Source organism: Marmota monax, unplaced genomic scaffold (genome assembly GCF_021218885.2).
Source record: "Marmota monax isolate L192 unplaced genomic scaffold, Marmota_monax_Labrador192_F-V1.1 WCK01_AAM20220418_F8-fsc00056, whole genome shotgun sequence".
NCBI lineage: Eukaryota > Metazoa > Chordata > Mammalia > Rodentia > Sciuridae > Marmota > Marmota monax.
In genome coordinates this window covers 1,700,040-1,721,587 of record NW_026695212.1, presented here as the reverse complement: position 1 = coordinate 1,721,587, position 21,548 = coordinate 1,700,040, and the positions used below count along the sequence as shown (strand labels likewise).

Below are 21,548 nucleotides of genomic sequence, written 5' to 3'. Positions count from 1 at the left end.
TCATTGTATTTCTAGCACTTAGTAGATCCACTATTCATCTGACAAAAAGCCTAAGTGCAGAGAAAAGGATGATCACCATTTGAGCAAACAAAATGATTTCAAGGAGGTGAGGTTTAAGGAAAGCCTAGAAGAACAGGTAGAATTCATAAAGAAAGAGGGATGCCAATAAGGCAGAATTTTTGAAAAATAGCATGAAGAGCAACAGCAAGAATAGCAAAGACAGTTCCTACAAGAGAAACTAGAAAGGTAATCTGAGATCAGAATCTGAAAAAAAATTTGTAAATGCCTAACTAAAAACCATGAACTTATTTTTAGTAAATGATGAGTTTAGGAAGGTTACGGGGAAGGGCAACAGACTTGGAAGTACTGCTTGACGTTTTCAAATAGATCAGCCTGGCTAGAACAAATGAAGGGGACATAGGACCCAGAGAAAGAGGAAAGAATCAGTAAGATCTGAGATCAACAAGATATAGAGGGAGAAGTAGACAGAAAGAATGAATTTCATTTTTTTATTAGAAGAATAATTCTAACACTGAGATAATGCTACTACTAAAAGACTGTCATCACTTCATAAAGGTTGTACAGATCAAATAAGTAACATTCAGAGCACTAACTTTTTATAATGTACCTATAATGTTATTGATCTAATAAAGATTTCTTTGATCTTCTAATCAAGTTTGATTTAAAATTTACTGAACATAAGTTATTTCCAGAAATAGTTCTCAATATTCTCCCACACAAATTCTTTTGAGATGTTTAAGCTACGAAATTATAATTATGAAAGTAACTGACAAGGGAAGATGTTGGAATCAGTCAAAGGATGACACTTTTAACTATTTACTCAATAAAATCTTTTGAATTATGAATTCTATGGAACGTCTTGGGCAAAATAACCAGGTTATTCACTCATTACCTGCTACCAAGAAATTTAGTACACTGTTTTGCTCTCAAATTTACTGAAGGTAATAAACAAAATGTGAAATGTCTGAGGACCCAGGTGAAAACAACATAATCTTCCTCTCATTAATTTTACTATAAATATGAATACCAAATAAACATTTGGCATTTCTTGCCAACTTACAAGGGTTTTCTTGTTTAACTCAGTGGTTTTGCAAAATAAAAAGAGCTTTGATGGCAAACTTAAGGATTCTCCTTTTTGTCTATTACACAATTCGAATGTTTCAAGATAGGATGTAAGCAAACAACTCATACTTTTGTTTATATATATATTTAAATATTTATTTTTTAGGTGTAGTTGGACACAATGCCCTTATTTTTATGCAGTGTTGAGGATCGAACCCAGGGCTTCACACGTGCTAAGCTCTACCACTGAGCTACAACCCCAGCCCTTGTTTATGTATTTTTAACTCCCTCCTTTCAACTTAATATGGGCAGCTGTTCTTGAACATTGTTTTTTTCCCTATGTTCCTATTTACTTATGTCATGGAATCGTCAAAGAGACTGGCATTTTCATACAATACATTCAAGGTATGTAGACATTCAGTGTGCATATTTAACTTCATATGATCTTTTCTAAGAGCTTAGTTGAGAGGGGTTTCATGGAAACATCTGTTACTGCAGATCTTAGAAGCAGTGTTTAGAGCACAAGATATCCCAAAGTAACTACAGCATATATACATTCTCTTTGGGCCCTCAAGTATTACCTAATTGTAGGAAGATACAGAAATTTCCCAAAAACCTACCTTTAAGTAATTTTTAAAAACTTTAGCATCAGGCTGCTGAAGTGCTTGACAAAATTCCTGTGGGGCAGGAAAGAGAATAGATATGTTAATAATAAACCCATCTTAATTCAAATCCACAGTACTATTAAAAAAACAAAATAAAAAAATAACTATTTATTATTCATTCATTCATTTATTCAGGTACTGAGGCTTGGACCCAGGGTGCTCTGCCTCTGAGTTACATCCTCAGCCCTTATCTTATTTTTAATTTGAGACACGATCTCACTAAGTTGCTGAGGTTGGCCTCAAACTTGTAATTCTCCCGCCTTAGATTCCTAAGTAGCTAGGTTTACAGGCATGTGCCACATGCCTAGCTTTTTTTTTTTTTAATTGTGGCAAAATCACAACTTACCATCTTAACCATTTTTACATTTATTTCACTTTGCATATGATCCAAAGGTTCATCCATGTTTTACCATTTGACAATATCCTTCTTTATTTAAGGCTGAATAATATAACATATATTCCATATTTTCTTTATCTATACACTTATAAATGTACATTAAGACTGTTTCAAATCCAAGTACTTCTATACAGCTTATAAAAATCAACCCAAACAGATTCTCATTACAAAAAATTTTAAGGCATTTTCAAATAGAAAACTTAACAGACAGGCTGCCTTCATATGCCTCTCCTGGACAAGGTAAACTCATGCCTGAGAACAGCAAACAGGACAAAAATTACATTGCTACAACTGTAAGGGGTCACTCAGTCGAGTTACATCTAAAAAAAATAAAGATAATTTTCTAAAGTAGAATTAATCAGAAAGTGTTGTCAGAATACAAGGCATATGAGAAATGGAGACCGAGGTAGCTTAAACTATCTTTTTTAAAAAAATATTTTTTAGTTATACACGGACACGACACAATATCTTTATTTGTTTATTTATTTTTATGTGGTGCTGAACCCAGTGCCTCACATGTGTGAGGCAAGTGCCCTGCCACTGAGCCACAACCCCAGCCCTTAAACTATCTTTTATAATCAAATCACTAGATAAAAATATGAAAATTTATTTTGGCAATCTGGAAAGATATTAGCTATAATTGAGTGGTATATTTCTATTGCTCATAGGCAAAGAGTTTATATGAATAATTACTTACTGATTTCATAAAAATGTTTACTTGTATAACTATTTCCAAATTTTCAGTGATTCTTTAAAAAACAGGATTGATTATAGGGTTGGGGATGTAGTTCAAAGGTAGAGCACTTATCTAGTATGCATAAGGTCCTGGTTTCAATTTGAGCACCACAAAAACAAAGCAAAAAAAAAAAAAATCTCAGAATTATAAAAATTTTTTAAAGCATTTGTTTTTTAGGTGGGAGATCTCATGAAAATTGAAGGGAGGGCTGGGGTTGTGGCTCAATGGTAGAGTGCTTGCTTCACACATGTGAGGTACTGGATTCAATCCTCAGCACTACATAAAAACAAATAAAGATATTGTGTCCGTCTACAATTAAAACAATATTTTAAGGGCTGGGATGTAGCTCAGTGGCAAAGCGTCTGCCTTGCATTCACAAAGCCCTGGGTTCGACCCCCAGTTCCAAAAAAAGGGGACAAAAACCCCCCAATATTTTTAAAAAATCTGAAGAGAGACCAGTAGACTAGAAGAAAGGGACCAGGAAGAGGGAGGAGATATTATGTGTATATAATTATAATTATATAATTATAATACATCAATAAAAATATGAGAAAAAAAACCCTGCTATTACAACCGGGACAGCCAGGCGCAGTGGTGCACACCTGTAATCCCAGCAGCTTGGGAGGCTGACACAGGGAGATTGCAAGTTCAAAGCCAGCCTCAGCAAAAGCAAGGTGCTAAGCAACTCAGTGAGATCCTGTCTCATTAAATAAAATATGAAATAGGGCTGGGGCTGAGTGGTTGAGTGCCCCTGAGTTCAATCCCCAGTATTCCCTCGACCCCCATCCCCATAAAACAAAAACAAAACAAAAAAAACAGCCCATTGGTGGGGGGACATTTCTCCACCCCCTACCCTTCTAATGCTGGGTACTGAACTCAGGGCCTTATGCATGCAAGGTGAATACTCTACCACCAAGTTCTAACCCTAGCCATAAAAACTCTGAAAGGACATCACTGAAAGACATCCCGTGTTAAAATGTCCATAACTATCCAAAGCGATCCAAAAATGGAGTTGGTGCTTAGGAGAAATGGCATGAGGTCTGCCAGTAATGTGACATTTGCTGCTCTCTCTTTTCTCCTTGATGCTTAAGCTGGCCACCACATCCATGAAGGGATGTTTCCCCATCTGCAATACCTGGGCCCAAGTGACACAGTGGTCAGGGACTTGGTGCAGGCCACGATAGTGAATTATAACATGCACAGGGAGCTCAGTTGGCACCAAAAAAACTTGTCTTTCAACATACCTCAGATCCAATAGAAAAACCATTGGGTGCAGATTATGATGCTTAAGAACATGACACCATCACCCCTCATGTGATTCTATTTAGATTATGGAGAGCAGATCCTGGTGGATGTAGAGATCAAGAGCAGTAAGGAGATCACAGAGCACATTAAAAAAACAAAACAAAATGGAAACAAACAAACAAACATGGGTAAGAATAAAGAAAACCCTCCAGAAAGAGGAACAGGAGAAGTTCTCTTGCCCAGTCCACTTTGGCCTTAAAGGTATTTCCTACGGGAATGCATCTGTGAAGTGGAAGGGTAGATGCTTTACTTGGGCCTAGTGCCACTACCCACAGAGACAAAGGGGAATTAGAAAGCAACTCTGAAAGCCATTGTGTGGGACTAGGTAGTTGACCACAGGAAAGTTGGTTTCTGCCACTAGAAAGACTGTGGAAATCTAACTGCAATACAAGGGACCCCCTTTATGCACCTGTATATAAGGATGTGAGGAAAAGAGCATTCACTGGCTGAGATGCTAAATAAATACCCATGCTCCATCAGGTTGACAAAATGTTTATTAACTCCAAAGACAAAAAACAAAGTGAGCTATAGTTTGAAAGCAATCTCTATCATCAAAATCCCAATGACATTTTTTACTAAAAAAGAAAAAACACTACTAAAGTTCATATGGAATTACAAAGACCCCTATTAGCAATATTAACCTCAAGAAAGAACAAAGCTGAACTCATCATACTTTCTGATTTCAAAAGATGTTATAAAGCTACAACAAAAATAAGTATGGTATAGGCATAAAGAAAGACACACAGACCAAAGAAACAGAATCAAGCCACAAAATACATCCATATGTATACAGTAAACTGATTTTTCTTTTGGTGCTGGGGATTGAACCCACGGTCTCACTGAGCTACATTGCAGCCCCAGTCAACCAATTTTGATAAAGGTGCAAAGAATATACAATGGGAAAAGAATAGTTTCTTCAACACATATCATTGGGAAAGCAGAATATCCCCATAGAGAAGAATGAAAATAGATCCTTATCTCACACCATACACAAAAATCACCTCAAAATGTACTACAGTCTTAAACAAAAGACCTGAAATTGTAAAACTCAGAAGAAAGCACAGTGGGAAAGCTTCAAGATACTGGTGTTGGCAATGAATTCATAGACATCATGAAAAAGTACAAGCACCAAAGTAAAAATAGATAAGCAGGACTATAGCAAGCTAAAAAGCTTCTGCAAAATAAGCAACAGAGTGGAAAAGCAATAGCTATGGAATGGCTATGGAAGGGGAGAAAATATTTGCAAATCATGTAGCTGATAAAGGGTTACATATATAAGGCACTTCTACTATTCGATAGTAAAATTAAAAAAATAATAATCTAGGTATGTGGTGGTGGGATGTAGTTCAGTGGCAGATAACTTGCCTATCATGTGTGAGGCCCTGAGTTCAACCCCTAGCACCACAAAATGAAAATAACAAAAAGCTCATAACCTAGCCAGAAAATGGTACATAGACATGAACAGATATTTCTCCCAAGAAGACATACAAAATGACTAGCAGATATATAAAAAGATGCTCGAACTGGGGTTGTGGCTCAGTGGTAGAGTGCTCAACTAGCATGCATGAGGCAATGGGTTCGATCCTCAGCACCACATAAAAGTAAAATAAAGATATTGTATCCACCTAAAGAAAAATATAAATATTAAAAAATAAATTAAAAAGATGCTCAATTATCACAAAACCATCAGGGAAATAGAAATAATAAAGACTTATCATTCCACACTTAGTAGGATAGCCACTATTAAAAACAAAACAAAAAAACCCCACAAAGCAGGGCATGGTGCCTTGTGGTTGTAATCCCAGATATTAGAATGGCCTGAGCTCAAACTCCAAAATGAGTTGGAAGTCAGTCTGGGCATCCCAGCAAGACCCTACCTCAAAAAACAACACAAAACACAAAATAGCAATAACAAAGATGAGAGTAGGTGGGTATGAAAGAACAGGAACTCAACTGCTGATGTGAATGTAAAATGACACAGTTGCTGTGGAAACAGTTTGGTATTTCTTTTTTTTTCTACTGGTACTGGGATTGAGCCCAGAGGGCTTTACACATGCTAAGCATGTGCCCTACCCGCTAAGCTCCATCCCCAGTCAAGTATAAAGGTTCTTAAAAATATGACTGCCATGCTGGGCGCCGTGGTGCATGCCTGTAATCCTAGCATCTTGGGAGGCTGAGGAAGGAGGATCACAAGTTTAAAGCTAGCCTCATCAATTTAGTGAGGCCCTAAGCAATGTAGTGAGACCCTGTCTCAAAATAAAAAATAAATACACAAAAAAGGATTAGGGATGTCACTCAGTGGTTAAGTGCCCCCTGGATTTAATTCCTGATACCAAAAAACAAAACAATAAACGACTGTCATATGATCTAGTAATCCCATTTCTGGGTATTTATCAGAAGAATCAGGATTGCTAAGGGATATCAACACTCCCATGTTCACTGAAGCATTATAGCCAAGATGTGGAAATAACCTAAATGCCTACTGATAGAATAATGAATAAAGAAAATGTGGTATATACACACACACAGTGAAATATTCAGCCTTAATAAAGGAAGTCCTGCCATCTACAAGAATGAATATCAAAAGTACATGGATGAACTTTGAGAGCATTATCCTAAGTGAAATAGCTGATCATACAAATACTCCATAATTCCCCTATATGTGGTAACTACAATAGTTGTATTTATAAAATCAGAGCAGAATGGTGGTTGCCAGGGGCTAGGGGAGGGGAAAATGGGACTTGCTAAGAAACATAAAAAGTCTCAGTTATGAAAAATTAATGCCTTCTAGAGATTTGTCTAATGTTGTATAGGTACAACACTGTACCTACAATTAACAATAATACATTATACACTTAAAAATGTTAAGAAAGCATACTTCATGTTGTTGTTTTTTTTTTTTTTACCACAATAAAGTGTAATTAAAGAAAAAACCCCACAAACCCCCAAAACACCATTGATGAAAACCAAAACCTTAGAATCTATACAGGAGATTTTAATTCTAGCTTTAATGAAAAGTTTGAGACCTTGTTAGCTCCACATACTATTGAAGTCTAGAAACACATATGCAAAGAAAATAACTAAAAGATATCCTTTATAAAAGTATAAAAATATAAGCTAGCTTTTTGATTACTTACCTCAAAATAGTTTTGTATTTACAACACATATATTGATAAACTTGGCATAAATCTTCAGAACAAAGAGTATATTTTTGTGTGTGTGCATTATAATGGGGATTGAACTCAAGATTGCTATACCACTGAGCAATATCTCTTTTTGTATTTTACTTTGAGACAGGGTCTTGTTAAGTTACCCAAGCTGATCTTGCACTTGAGATTCTCCTGCCTCAGTCTTCCAAATTGCTGGGATTATCAGTATGTGTCACCACACCCAGCAAGAACAGAGGCTTTTTACATGATAGGGTCCCTTTGGGCAGTCTGGGGAAGCCTGAAAGACTCCTTTTAGAATGTTTATTAAAATGCATAAAAAAATACCATACGATTACAAAGGAAACCAATTATAGTGAATTATGGTTATCAAAATATTTAATGTGTGCACCAGGCATGATGGCACATGCTGGTAATCCCAGTGACTCAGAAGGCTAATGGAGGAAAATCACAAGTCCTAGTTGCAGTCTTAGCAACTTAGCAAAACTGTGTCTCAAAATAAATTGAAAAAGCAGGGACAGGGTCACTGGAGTTGTAGCTCAGAGGTAAAGCACTCCTGGATTTAATCCCCAGTAATAACCCCCCTGCCCAAAAAGAATGGTAGAATAAGACTTATTAATAGGTAACAAAGTGTAGTGGCAGAACCTAAAAACTCATAATTGCAAAACAAGGACATGCATAAACAATATTTCCAGATACATGCATCAACTCATGTGACATGAAATTATCTGTGATTTTTACTGAACAAAGTCACAGGGAGGCGATGGGGCTAGAGTTCAGTGGCAGAGTGCTTTGCCTAGCATGTGTGAGGCACTGGGTTCAATTCTTAGCACCACAAAAAAATAAATAAAAGCACTCTATCCTTCTACAACCACAAAAAAAATTTCTCAAAAAAAAAAAAAAGTCACGGGGAATGTTACTACTATTGAGATCTGTCATCTACACAATGGTAGGAAATTAAATTTTTGTTAGATGTTAATGAAAATAAAAATATAATTTTTTCCCCACTCAATTTCTCAGATCTCATGAAGTTTGGACTCCAGTCCTGTACACAGCAAAACTTCAAGGTGTATACAGTCTGGCTTTCTTGAACAAAAATTTAGATTGAATATATACTCAAAGTTCTTTTATTAAATTAAGAGCAAAATCTACCAGGACAGTTCTTACCTGAATTATTTCTGGAGCTACCTGCAAGGAGGGCAGGTATTCTTGTTGAAGATACTGAACACATTCTGGGCCCTAAAAAGAGTAAAAGACAATTATAACAAAGTTATTTTTTTTCTGGACATTAATGATGCTTGAAAAGAAACTACAATGACACATGTATATTTTAATAGATAAACTGGTTGTGGTGACACATGCCTATAATCCCATTACTAGGGATTCTCCTGCAGAGGCAGGAGGATGGCAAGTTTGAGGCCAGAGTGGGCATCTCAGATTCTGTATCAAAATAAAAAGGGCTGGGGATGTAAGTCAGTGGTAGAACATTTGCTTTACATGTTTGAGGTCCTGTGTTCAACTCCCTGGCTAGGAAAATTTGGGTAGGCTATTTTACCTCTCTGAGCCTTAGTTTCTTCATCTGAAAAATGAGGTTATTGTAAGGATTTGAAGAATTAAGAAATGTAAAGCTCCTAGAACAGGACTTAGCATTCACTACATGTTAACATTACTTAATGTTAAGTACTGCTAAATATTACTTCCGAATTCAGGTCACAATGCCAGAGCCTTCCCTATACTGAAAGGGACAGCAAAAGAAGGTGCTCCTGTCAATCTACTTGGATAGATTACAAGTTGACTGTGGATGCATGGAGGGAAGATATGCCCAATATCAGGGTAATGACCATCTTTAGGAAATAAAATACAGGCAAGAAAGACATATTATAGAAGATAACAGCAATAAAAGGATACCTTCTTTTCCTATTCAACAAACTAGAGTACAGGTAATTTAGTAGCCAGAAGGCACAGATGAGGAAACTTAAGACCCAGGAACACACATGATGAGTTATCTTGTCTTCAGTTGATTAAATCTTTACTAAAAAAGTACATCAATGGACTTCTGAAACTACCACTTTCAACAGAGCCCATCTCCTACTACTTTTGCATGCTAAAACCTATAAACACTGTCTCTCTCTCTCGTCAGCTTGGTGGAAGGAAAAAAACTCAACAAACTAACTCATAAACCCCACACAGCCATGGCAGTTACAAAGGAACCTAGGATACAATTTAAAAATAGTTTCCCTTTTGCAATTGGCTGTAAGAAAATTTAACATATTCAATACTTAAAAAATGAAAAAGACTACTTTCATTTTTTAATTTTAATTTAACTTAAAGCATTATTATGTTGATGGCCTAAACAGAAAGTAACAGTTGTCACAATAAAATTGATATATCATGCCTAACACAATCTTTTCTGGGTCAACATTTGGATTTCCTGTTTAATTTTACTGCTACTGAATCAAATGACATAAGAGGGAAAATAACACTACATTCATCACTTAAAATTTCTCAGGTCCAGGCTGGGCTTGTGGCTCAATGATAGTGTGCTTGCCATACCTGGGTTCGATCCTCAGTACCACATAAAAATGTAAAGAAATAAATAAAATAAAGGTATTGTGTCCATTTACAATTTTAAAAAATTAAAAAAAAAAAAAAAAACAACCAAAACTCTCAGGTCCCTTTTTCACCTTTTCCTCTAATCTATATTCTCTGCTTACCTCCTATGATTGTTCACCATCTCAAATAACCCCACTGTTATGCAATGGTCCTTCTCAATTCTGAGCTCCACAAATGCATAAGGCAGATTATAGAGAAAATGCTATTGAACTGAAAACCCTTCAAGTCTCTGTCATAATAAAAACCTCAAGTTCAAATAAGTGACAGGGCTGAAATGAGACTGGTAAATAAGAGCTCATGCTCTTTCAGGAAGTGAGGGGAACTGCTGCTATTGAGGAAATGCTATTCCTGTGCTAGCATTCAGGTTCCTGGAGAAGCTGGGGATAGGGATTTTTGTTAAGAGGAAATAAAAAATCTTATTTTAAAAAATTGGCAACCAATTAGTTATTTAAAATACCCACAATCACTTATGATTCTTAGAAATGATGAGATCAACAAGGAAGAATGAGACGTTCTGAAATAATGAAGATCTCGAATCATTTGTCATACTAAGAAGCTGGAGAAATCTGGCTATGGTGAAGTTAGATCTTGAAATTCTGGATAAGATTTTCCATATCCTTTGTCAAACCAAAACATTTAAATCTTGTTACCCAAAACATGAAGGATAATAACAAATACTGCTACTTTCATTCACCCTTCCCCAACACCCCAAAACAGCACTGAATACCTAAAGATACTGCTTTGAAGAGCATGAGCCAAACACAATTAATACTATAACCAATAGTACACATGAGAATGAAAATGCATGAATCAAACCTTACCCGTTTGAGATGAATGGTTTTCAGTGTTACAGCACACTCAGAGAGAGCCTGTAGAAAAGAAGTTTAAGAATCTTAATATAGTAAATTCTTGGTTATTGACACAACTGTTTATTCCCTAGCCATTGCCAGGAAAACATGCAGCTCTAAATTTCCAAGGAAATATTTATTTCCAAAGAAGGAAGAGAAAGACAGTAACAAGCAGGTGGAGTAAGTATACTGAATAGAAAAAGAAAATAAAAAACAAAGAACCACAAAAACAAAACGGAGTTTTAATAAAGGAAATTACAATTATGAAATATGGCTTTTACTATATTGTGAGGATGTGAGAAAATGGCAAGTATTTGACTTGAAGTACTCTGAAGATATGATCCTGGCAAACTATCAGTTTGCCATTTAATACTCTTAATAGTTAGGGCCTGGGGTTGTGGCTCAGTGGTAGAGTGCTTGCCTAGCATAAGTGAGGCACTGGGTTAATCCCAAGTACCACATAAAAATAAATAAATAAGTAAACAAAATAGAAGTATTAAAAAAATGGCACCATTAACAACAACAACAAAAATGTTGTTGTTGTTACTAAATCAAGTTTAATGTTTGTAGCATATAGTTGCTTCAGGGTCCTAGAAAAAGTCTTGGTTTTTAAAGTTGAAGGAGATGAATTTTAAACATTCATTCTTAGCCTTGGGATCCAATAGGAATCCACAAATGGTCCAGAAGGTATTATCAACCTTTAAAAGAATAAATCCTGGGGTGGTGGTGAAGCTTAGTTGTAGAGTGCTTGCCTTACCCTGAGTTTGATCCCTGGCACTACGCAAATAAATAAATTAATTAAATTTACTTTAAAATAATTCAAGTAAAAAAAATGAAATATAAACAATCTGCATTAAAGAAGAAATTTTGAACATATAAGATCTAGACAAGTTAAACAAGATTTCTAGGTGCTTACCAATACTGTCTGTGCATCAGCCAGGTCAAAGGTTTGTTTTAAAGGTGCTAGGAAACATGCAGGGACAATGTGCTTATAAACAAAATCAGCAAATCCCACTGGTCCATCTTTACCTCCTGTCAAGAGAATTCAAATTTCATCTCATATATAAAGAAAATCAATTAATTCATCACCAGGGAAAAATCAACTCCTAATTCTTCTCTATGCTTGGGCTAGGATTCAATTTCATCTTTAAGAGACTATGAAACAAGCTAGGGAATGAAGGCTCAAGAAAAAAAATCAGGTTGGGGATATAGCTCAGTGGTAGCGAGCACTCGCGTAGCATGTGTGAAGCCCTGGATTCCATCCCCAGTACTGCAAAAAACAAAACAAAACAAAAAGTTATCTTACCCCAGAGTTCTACCAACTTAGAGAGGATGATAAAACATGTTTTCTGAGCGATTGGATCTGGATATTCAACTGCTCCTTGGATAATGGTAATAAGCACTCGTTCTACATTCTCTGCACCTAAAGAGCAAAACCTGAGTTTAATTTAAAAAAAAAACTAGAAAGGCAACCTAAAGCTCTCAATGTATAATAATAAGTCAAAAGCGTTTATAAAGCTGATAAGGTCCCTTGATTTTTAATACTAACTAGGCATATAAATTTTAAGTACTGGGAAGATAATATTCTCTTGATATCTTGTCCCCTGGATTTCCTATATAACAGAATTACTTATGCTGATCTATTTAGTCCTGTACATTTTTAATTCCAAGATGATAAACTGGCCATCAAGATTCAACTGTCAGGGGCTGGAGTTGTGGGTCAGTGGTACAGTGCTTGCCTGGTATGTGTGAGGCCCTGGGTTTGATTCTCAGCACCACATATAAATAAATAAATTAATTAAATAAAAAAATCCATTGACAACTAAAAAATATTTTTAAAAAAGATTGAATTATAAGATCAATTCTGGTAAGAGGTCACTACACTATTTATATTAGTAAAGAAGCAATTAAGAATACTAATTTAGATAAACTAAATAAAAATCAATTTTAAGGTGCTGAACATGAAATTGATTTCTATCCTAAAAATAATGCAACGAGCTGGGATTGTGGCTCAGCGGTAGAGCGCTCGCCTGGCACGGGGGTGGTGGGGGTGGGACCCAGGTTCGATCCTCAGCACCACATAAAAATAAAGGCATTGTGTTGTGTCCATCTACACCTAAAAAAATAAATATTAAAAAAAAAAAAAGAATACTCATTTAAAAAAAAAATGCACAATTTTCTTAGAAATCAACATACAACTACTTCAAATGTGTTTACCTCAACTCACCCTTACGCACATAGATGTACAACTGTGACAAGGACTTAAGCAAATTGGGCATGGCATGCATCCCCACCTTGATTTGCTATAACTTCGCTCATTCCGCTGCCTGTGACTGTTTGCAGGAAGGCAAAGTAACTTCTCCGCAACATTTGCTTCTCTAAAGCAGCAGACTGGTCATTCTCTTCAGCAGGTCGCAGCAGCACTTCAAAAATTGCATGGAGCAAGGGCATAAACATCTGTTGTAAAAATGGGGATACCTGTATCTGAAGATAAGAAATAACTATTACTACCTCAGAAACAAGTAAGACATTCAATGTGAAACTTAGGAAATCTTTGAATTTTGTTATTGGGGAATGAATCTAGAGGTACTTTTATTTTGACACAGGGCCTCACTAAATTGCTAAGGCTGGTGGCCTTGAATTTGTGATCTTCCTGTCTCAGTCTCCCAAGCTGCTGGGAATAGGTGTGTGCCACTGTGCCTGGCTCAGGGAAAAAATTTTAAATACCCCTTCAGAGTTTCTATTTAGGAAATGGATGTACATAATTCAGTTAGTAAATTAGCAACTTTAAGACAGAATCTCTATAATACAAATATTACTAAAAGCCTTTAGATCATTAATTTCAGGCTGGGGTTGTAGCTGAGGGGCTAGGATTGTAGCTCAGTAGTAAATTGCTTGCCTAGGCATGTGAGGCATGGGGTTCAATCTTCAGAACCACATAAAAACAAATAAATCAACAAAATAAAAGTATTGTGTCCATCTATAAAAACAAACAAAAAAAAAAACTGAAAAAAAAAATTTCAGCTCATTTCCTATAGCTTAAGATTCAGGTTAAATAGTAGGTATTCACAATAAAAACTACCATGTAGTTTACTTTCAAATTTAACTCCCAAAAAATGAATTTTATTGCTAAACTATACATCAAGATATATGATTGGAATTCTATGATTTTTATACACCCTAGACAAATTACTTAACCTCTTTGTACCTCAATTTCCCCATCTATAAGATATAATTCCTACACTTAGGGTTATTATGAGGATTAAACGAGAAAATATGCAAAAAATGTTTTGAATAGACACTGAACTCAGCATTATGTTAGCCATTTTTATTAGCTATTTTATACCTGGTTTAAATTTCTTTGTACACAACTTTAGTAAACTGAAGTCACTTTAAACTCTTGCTTGGATACCTAAATTGCAGTTCTTCTTATTCACCTCTTTAGACATTTAGGACTCAATACTGTTTTAATTTGCTTTTCTAAAGTAGTATACTAGTAGTTTTCTCCCTCTCTCTTTTTGGGTAGTGCTGGGGATTGAACCCAGGGCTCTGTGTATACTACGCAAGTGGTCTACCACTAAGCCATATCCTCAGTAGCATACTAGTAGTTTTCTTCTGTTAACTTGAGTAGCTAAGATGTTTTTACCTTGACCCATGTGTCAGACAGGGTGCTAGATGTTGGGGAATGATAAAAATTTATATGACACATGTCCTCAAGTAATTCACAGTAAATTAAAAAGGGACAAAATCCAAAACACATGTGAAGATAAGTCTAAAGAGTCTTGGAGTTCTGAAGGTTTGTGGTACCTTAAATTTGGCCGTTATCTGGTTGATAAGAGGAATGAACTCCTGGAGGTCTTTTGCTTCACAGTCTTTAAGCATGTGTTCCGAGGCAGATGGGATAAATGGAAGAACTTCTTCCTCTAGGCAAATAATCATTCGGTGAAGGAAAGTGCGAACTCCACTTCTGAGAATATCTTTTTGTAAGGGGCAACTGAGGGCTGGCAAGAAAGTCTGTAAGCAGTCCAGATAAACTTCAGAGCAGCCACACTGTTTCACTGTCTGCTTGTTGCTGAAAGCTTTGCTGGTTCGACTACATAAGGAAAAAAACAGGCAACAAGAATTTGACTTTATTCTTCAAAAGTATTATGGAGTATTCAATACAATGCACAACAATCACAAAACTGACAAGACTTTTAAAAGTGTCTTTATTTTCCACATCATGATTTAGCTAATATGGTTATGGATGAACTATTGCTTCCAGTTATTATAACAAAATAAAAGGCTGAAATTAAATAAGTGAGATGTAGTTACTATAATTCCTCTTGTATGAGTTTATCTAAATGTTTTACAGAATCCTAATAAAGGGAGTGGGATTGTAGCTCAGAGGTAAAGCGCTCATCTAGCATGCTTATTTAGCATGCAAGAGGCACTGAGTTCAATCTTCAGCACCATACAAAAATAGATTGTGTCCACCTGTAACTAAAAAATAAATATAAAAAAAATCCTGATAAAGTATGCTGAAAAGAAATACTATAGGACAATTTCTCATATAATTTCTAATTAGCAACCACTACAACTTTCATGGTATCACTGTTTGCCAATGACAAGTATGGGTAGAGAGAAAGAAATGGCTGCTTGGGTGGTCTTCAGGACACAATGGAACAGCTAAAAAGAGGCCTTAGTACTAAGAACAACTCAAGATGTTCCAATATTCATTAGTATACAAACACTTTAGCTAAATACACAATAAATTTATACCAAAAAAGTTCAGAGAACAGGGTTAAGAATTTAGATAGACATCAAGACAAAAATGTAGAATGGTACATGGTCTGTTCTCTTCTTTAGATAAATCCTCTACTTCATTGGATTGAGAAGAATAAAGTTTCAACAAGTCTCTCAGTAATCCATCTTTGGAAACACAGATGTGTGTGCCTATCCTAAACAATTCAAGTAAGTAATTCTGCTGTATAGATTTACACACTTTACAATTTTAATTATAATCATGCTTACCTGGCAAATCCAACAGCATGGTTGAGACAGTCAGCTAGAGATGCCTGCCTTTCTTCATCTTGTGCCAGCATCAATTTTTCTAACAGAATTTTAAACTTCTCCATTAGAGGAGTCAATAGATTCCTCATTAAGGCTTGCTTCCTTTCTGCTGGGTATTCACTATTAACAATCAGTACTCCAGCTGTCTCATAAATAAAGAGTTGATCATCACTGCTTAACAAGGACTGGTAACCATTTTCCTAGAATAAAATTTAGTCTTATTTAAAAATTTTTAAAAATTCCATTCATTTAATCAGAAGTACAAGAGGAACAGGGACATCATCTCACAGATCAAGTACCTTGAAGACAAACTTTCTCCCATAACCATACAATGGAAAGAAAACTGAATTAGAATTAGAATTCAAAAGATCATGGTTCTAATTCTAGTCCTGGGCTGGGGTGCAACTCAGAATCCCCAGCACTAAAAAAAAAAAAAAAAAAAGTCCTAATGGGACTTTGCAAATTATAATATTAGATCATTAATTAGCTTTCTTATTTCCTTTTGTAAAACTCTTATTTGTAAGACTGTTATAAGGCTAAACAGTTATACAGAAAGGCTTTGACTATTTCTATGCTATAGAAACTACTATTCACAAGAATGTTTAAAAATTTAATAAGAGCCAAGTGTGGTGGCGGATGCCTATAATCCCAGAAACTTAAGAGACTGAGGAAGGAGGACTGCATTGCGTTCAAGGCCTGCCTCAGCAACTTAGTTGAGACTCTTTATCCTAAAATAAAAAGGGCTGGGGATGTAGTTCAGTGGTAAAGTGCCCCTGGGTTATATCCCCAGCACCAAAATAAATAAATAAAATAAAATATGATAAAATAAATAGGGCCTAGATAGAATGTAGCTCAATGGTAAAGTACCTGGGGGTTCAATCACCAGTACCAAAAAAAAAAAAAAAAAGAAAAAAAGCACACAGATCACACACAAATATAGAACATCAGTTATTTTGTAATAATAAAAATAAGACTACAAATGAAAAAAAAAAATCTATTCATGCACAAGCAAATGTTCCATATACTGGTTTAACTTTTCCTAACAAGTTTTGTTATTTTTTACATTTCTGTACCCTGGCCAAGAAAAAAAGGGGGGAGGGATTAGCAGACTCTCTAGGTTCTTATACAAACTAATAAATCATACAAACCCAGTCTTAAAACAGATAATACAGAAGATTCTTTATAAAATAATTCTTTATGTATTGAGAGATGTCCCCACTTTAAAGTAATTAAAGTATTTATTAAGTACGTGCTAGGAATTATCTCTTGAGAATTGAGAACACAAAGATAAAGGATCTTGAAAAATATAGCGCACTCTAAGATGAACACTCAACTCTAATAAGTCATCAATAGTCAAGATTACAGTTTGAACCAGGTCTAACTATACAGTAAAAAAAGATAAAGTAAAGCCGGGCTCAGTGGTGCACACCTGTACTTGGGAGGCTTGGGAGGCTGAGTGAGGCAGGAGGATCGTGAGTTCAAAGCCAGCCTCAGCAAAAGTGAGGCACAAAGCAATTCAGTGAGACCCTGTCTCTAAATAAAATACAAAAATAGGGCATCTGTGGCTCAGTGGTTGAGTGTTCCCACCCCTTTCAAAAAAAGATATAGCCAAGGAAAATTGGCATGAACTGGGTGAAGTACTTTAATCCACAGGTTTTTGTAAAATGCAGGTAAAGATAAATTAACCACTAATTCTTAACTTTACTAGTAACTTAATTTACTAGTAACCTTTCATGCAGTGATGTTACATAACTCTTGAAACCTAAATACGGATGCATACTCAACAATGCATTATTTTAAATTTAACATTCTTAAATGGCACCTTTAGTAATAACTTTCATAAATTGAATGTTAGTATTTTGTTTTACACAAAACATAAGTTGGGGAGGGAAAAGGAGGGGATCATGAACTGAAAATGATTTTCATATAGGTATTAGTTTGTTGGGATGAACCCAACTACTACATATAACCATAAAGCTCTAATACTAAAAAACAAAACAAAAACAGAAGTCAAAGTGTACTTACAAAAGTAATGCAAGTTAAATTTTTGTAGTTAAATGAACATAAATTAGAATTTAAATGTTTTATCCTAAGCCCGAAAATACACATACAAAAACTTCATATAATAGTAGCAGTTCCTAAGAATGGCTATACAACGGTAATATTAGGGAATAATTTGGAAGTTGAATTTTTTTTCTTCTCCATTAAATACTTCATTTTACATACAAAGAAATCAGACCATACCCCACACTACCAAATTTAATAAGTCTGTTCTTGATTCCTTTCCATTACTTTTTTGTTTACCATATCAAATTTTGGTAAACAGAACAAATAAACCTCACATACACATATCTTCCCTACTATCAGTTAAAGAAGGAAAAACAAACAAACCAACAAACAAAACCCACAAAGGCAAAAGCTAATGGTACATGGGCCTCAATGGCATATGGGGAAAATATTTGGGAAGGACAGATACTTACAGGTGGAGAAAGGGCTAATAAATCTTGTATTCTATTCAAAATATCTTCAATGAAAGGATTCATTTGTTTACTGAATAAGGCAAAAAAGAAAATCACAAGTAAGTATCAGTGCTCAAAAAACAACAACAAAACCCCCCCCAAATCCCTCTTTAGGACAGAACTAAAGTTCAGTTTGGTTTTGAGATAGTCTCATCTGACAATTAAGGCTAGCTGTGATTAATTTTTAACAATATCTCTATTGGCTCTTTTGTGATGGACTATCAAGATGACTTATGATCTTATAAATCTAATAATAAAATACTTTACATGCCAAAAAAGGTACTAGTAACGAACACGACAAAATGGATTAGGTTAAAAATGCATATCCAAGGAATATATTTGAGCACATGAGAGAAAGCATTTGGTGAGTAATTGTGGTATAATTATTGGTTAAAAAACTAACAAATACCATTAGTGATAACCGGTGTTACCTACTGGAAGTACATAAACAGGGGACAGGAGATAAGAGCCTGGGCTTAATGTGCACAAAGCCCTGGGTTCCATTTCTAGCCCCAAAAACTTATGCAAACAAATCACCTGTTAGTTCTGGACAAAGTACCTGGCTAATGAGGAGAAGTCATAACATAAAAAAGGAATACCTAGTAAAGCATGCCTTAAACAGAGAGGACTAAATCTACCCCAGGCTCATGGAAAATAATTAATACATTTATTTCACAGCTTAAAAAAAAATGGGCTAACCATAACAGCTGAAATTTTACCCTTACTTGAGAGATTTGACAAATCTAGAAAACAGGTAAGCAGTTCTGCTCCGTACTTTAGCACTGGAATGCCGCAGACCCCTGTGATCTAAGAAAGCCATCTAAAGAAAGAGAGACACTTTTACTATTTCTGCATTCATTCAAGGCTTTTATTGCTGCTGTCAGGCTACATTTTTGTTCACAACAAATTTTACTTCTGAGGCCTCTAGAAGAGAGGAACCAAGAATATACAACTAATTTTATACAACAGAACAAGCTCCTAAGGACTTGTTTTAGAAGATAAAACTTTGGATTCTTCACAGAGGACACAGAGAGAATACTATCTGATCATTAGCTGCAAATAAGTCTAGAATAAAGGGCATACTTACTAATACACATGGAATGTGTTGAGGTTCAACTGTGAAAAACTTTTCATATCTAACAACAGTTTCAAAGAACTCCAACGTCACAGATGTATGCTGATAGGAACTGACTCCTGATGTCACCAACTGGAGCAGGAGAAAGCAAGGGAACCTATTTTTATTTATTGCAACATTAAAAAGCAACAGTATAAAAATATAAGCTCTAACAATTAAGGAATGCCCATTAGCTTACAGCGAAAACAGAAATTTATGTTAAAAAAATTATCTTGAGTATACTTACAGTTCGCATCATATCCTGTAAAGCAGTAGCTTTTGAAACATCACCTGAGAAGTGAGCACCATGAGATACTGGAAGAGCTTCTGCCAACATATACAGCAATCTTATTGCTACTTCAACTTCCATAAATCGTGTGGTCTGCCAGTTCCTACCAAGGTATAATATGTCTGTGAGATCTGAATGTACACTTTTTATACAACCAATGATGCAAAGGACAGTAACTCACCAACAAAAGCCTCTTTAATGATTAAGAAGTTATAGCAATTGTTAATTTTGCCAAGGATCAAAGTTACATCAAAAAACAAAAGATCAACAAATTATGGAAACAAAAATGCTTCATTTTCAGACACACATAAGTAACATGGGTTAATAAGTTATGTGATTATCGCTTATTTTAGACCATTAACAGGGATCGAAGGAAAGAAGTGGGCTCGTTACAAAAATAATAACAAAAACTTACTGCAGGGTAGAACTAAAAACTCTGCGAACAGAAGCCAGCAGTAATTCTGGTGAAACTTGAGCAAGTCTGTCCAACAATAACTTCAGTTGTTTTCTATACTCTACAAACATGGCTTCATCTTCACCCTATGATATAGGTTAAAATCATTTAAAAAGTTTAAAAGGCCTAGAGATTCAAATAAAACATTAAGTTCTATAGTTCTATAGTTTTTGTAACCTTCAAATTTTTATTTTTTCATCAATTTTTAAAATATAGAAATATCAATATGCTTAGTAGCTTTCCTACTCCTGCTCACTAATAAGTATTTCTGAACACAGGCCAAGTCCTCAAAAACTTACAGCCAGAAACAGTACAGGGAGGAAGTTAGGGATAAGAGAAGAGCCAGAACGGGTTCTCACTGGTTTCTGACACTGTCAGCCCCTTGTTCATTCTCTTTTTACCTCAAAGACCAGAAGTAATATTGTATGATTGGAGATATTAGATATGACATCTCCCATGCTCTCTATTGGTCATCCACACCATTAGTGTGAATGCTTGAATAGAATATTTCAGCACACACCTAAACAGCACAGACCATGACTGAATTCCCAGCAAGCATTCAATGGCATTTCCATTTAATGAGAAGCTGATCCTAACACTGACCCTAGACATTTCTGAACAACACTAAGCCTCATTCCACCCTCCCATTCAGACTGATGTTTTGAGGCCTACTGACTGGGCCTCAATTTGTCATTTTTATTAAATACAACAAAGTAAGATATGACCACTGATAATATTGTCAACATTTTATGAAGTTCAATGCTATAAAGTAGTTTTGTTTTGATTTTTTCCATTTTCCTTTTTGCAGTGCTTGAGATAGAACCCAGGGTCTTGTGTATGCTAGGCAAGTGCTCTGTCTCTGAGCTATACCCCCAGCCCTAAACCACTTTGTTAATAGCTCAAACATCAAAAATGAAATACTAAGAGGTTTTCACTAATTTTACCAAAGGTTGATATCAATATAAACAAGACTACATCAATAATAAGACTACTTCAATCAAGTAGTTTGATTTTTCAAATACTATTTGTTTCAAAGGACCTCAAGAAAATAAAAACTGGAAATGTTAATTTGCTGTACACAAACAAAAATAAAACTAATTTCTCTTTCAACACAAAAATCCTTACTTCATTTTCAAAGTTATATTCTTCATCATAAGTCAATTTTTTCATAACGGCCAACATGATTGCCTAAAATTAAGAAAAAGACAGCTTTTGTCAATCCTTTAATTGGATATAATTTGAAATTAAGCCACATTTCAAGGCAGAATCCAGATGAAAAATAAATTATTGGTTTAAAGAAGTATAA

General features: G+C 35.3%; 1 protein-coding gene across 2 annotated transcripts in view; it reads right to left on the bottom strand.

Moving 5' to 3' along the window:
• Xpot (exportin for tRNA) overlaps window positions 1-21,548 on the bottom strand; it is a 45,702-nt gene that overhangs the window by 1,491 nt on the left and 22,663 nt on the right. For both annotated transcript variants that reach the window (XM_046430694.2, XM_046430695.2), the window contains exons 11-24: window positions 21,368-21,430; window positions 20,204-20,328; window positions 19,747-19,891; window positions 19,473-19,592; window positions 19,111-19,205; window positions 18,347-18,416; window positions 15,828-16,066; window positions 14,622-14,907; window positions 13,109-13,298; window positions 12,121-12,237; window positions 11,731-11,846; window positions 10,788-10,835; window positions 8,521-8,592; window positions 1,704-1,760 (exon numbers count right to left, since the gene is read on the bottom strand). In XM_046430694.2, the coding sequence (XP_046286650.1) occupies window positions 1,704-1,760; window positions 8,521-8,592; window positions 10,788-10,835; window positions 11,731-11,846; window positions 12,121-12,237; window positions 13,109-13,298; window positions 14,622-14,907; window positions 15,828-16,066; window positions 18,347-18,416; window positions 19,111-19,205; window positions 19,473-19,592; window positions 19,747-19,891; window positions 20,204-20,328; window positions 21,368-21,430 (1,743 nt within the window). The remainder of the gene's footprint in view (window positions 1-1,703; window positions 1,761-8,520; window positions 8,593-10,787; window positions 10,836-11,730; window positions 11,847-12,120; window positions 12,238-13,108; window positions 13,299-14,621; window positions 14,908-15,827; window positions 16,067-18,346; window positions 18,417-19,110; window positions 19,206-19,472; window positions 19,593-19,746; window positions 19,892-20,203; window positions 20,329-21,367; window positions 21,431-21,548) is intronic.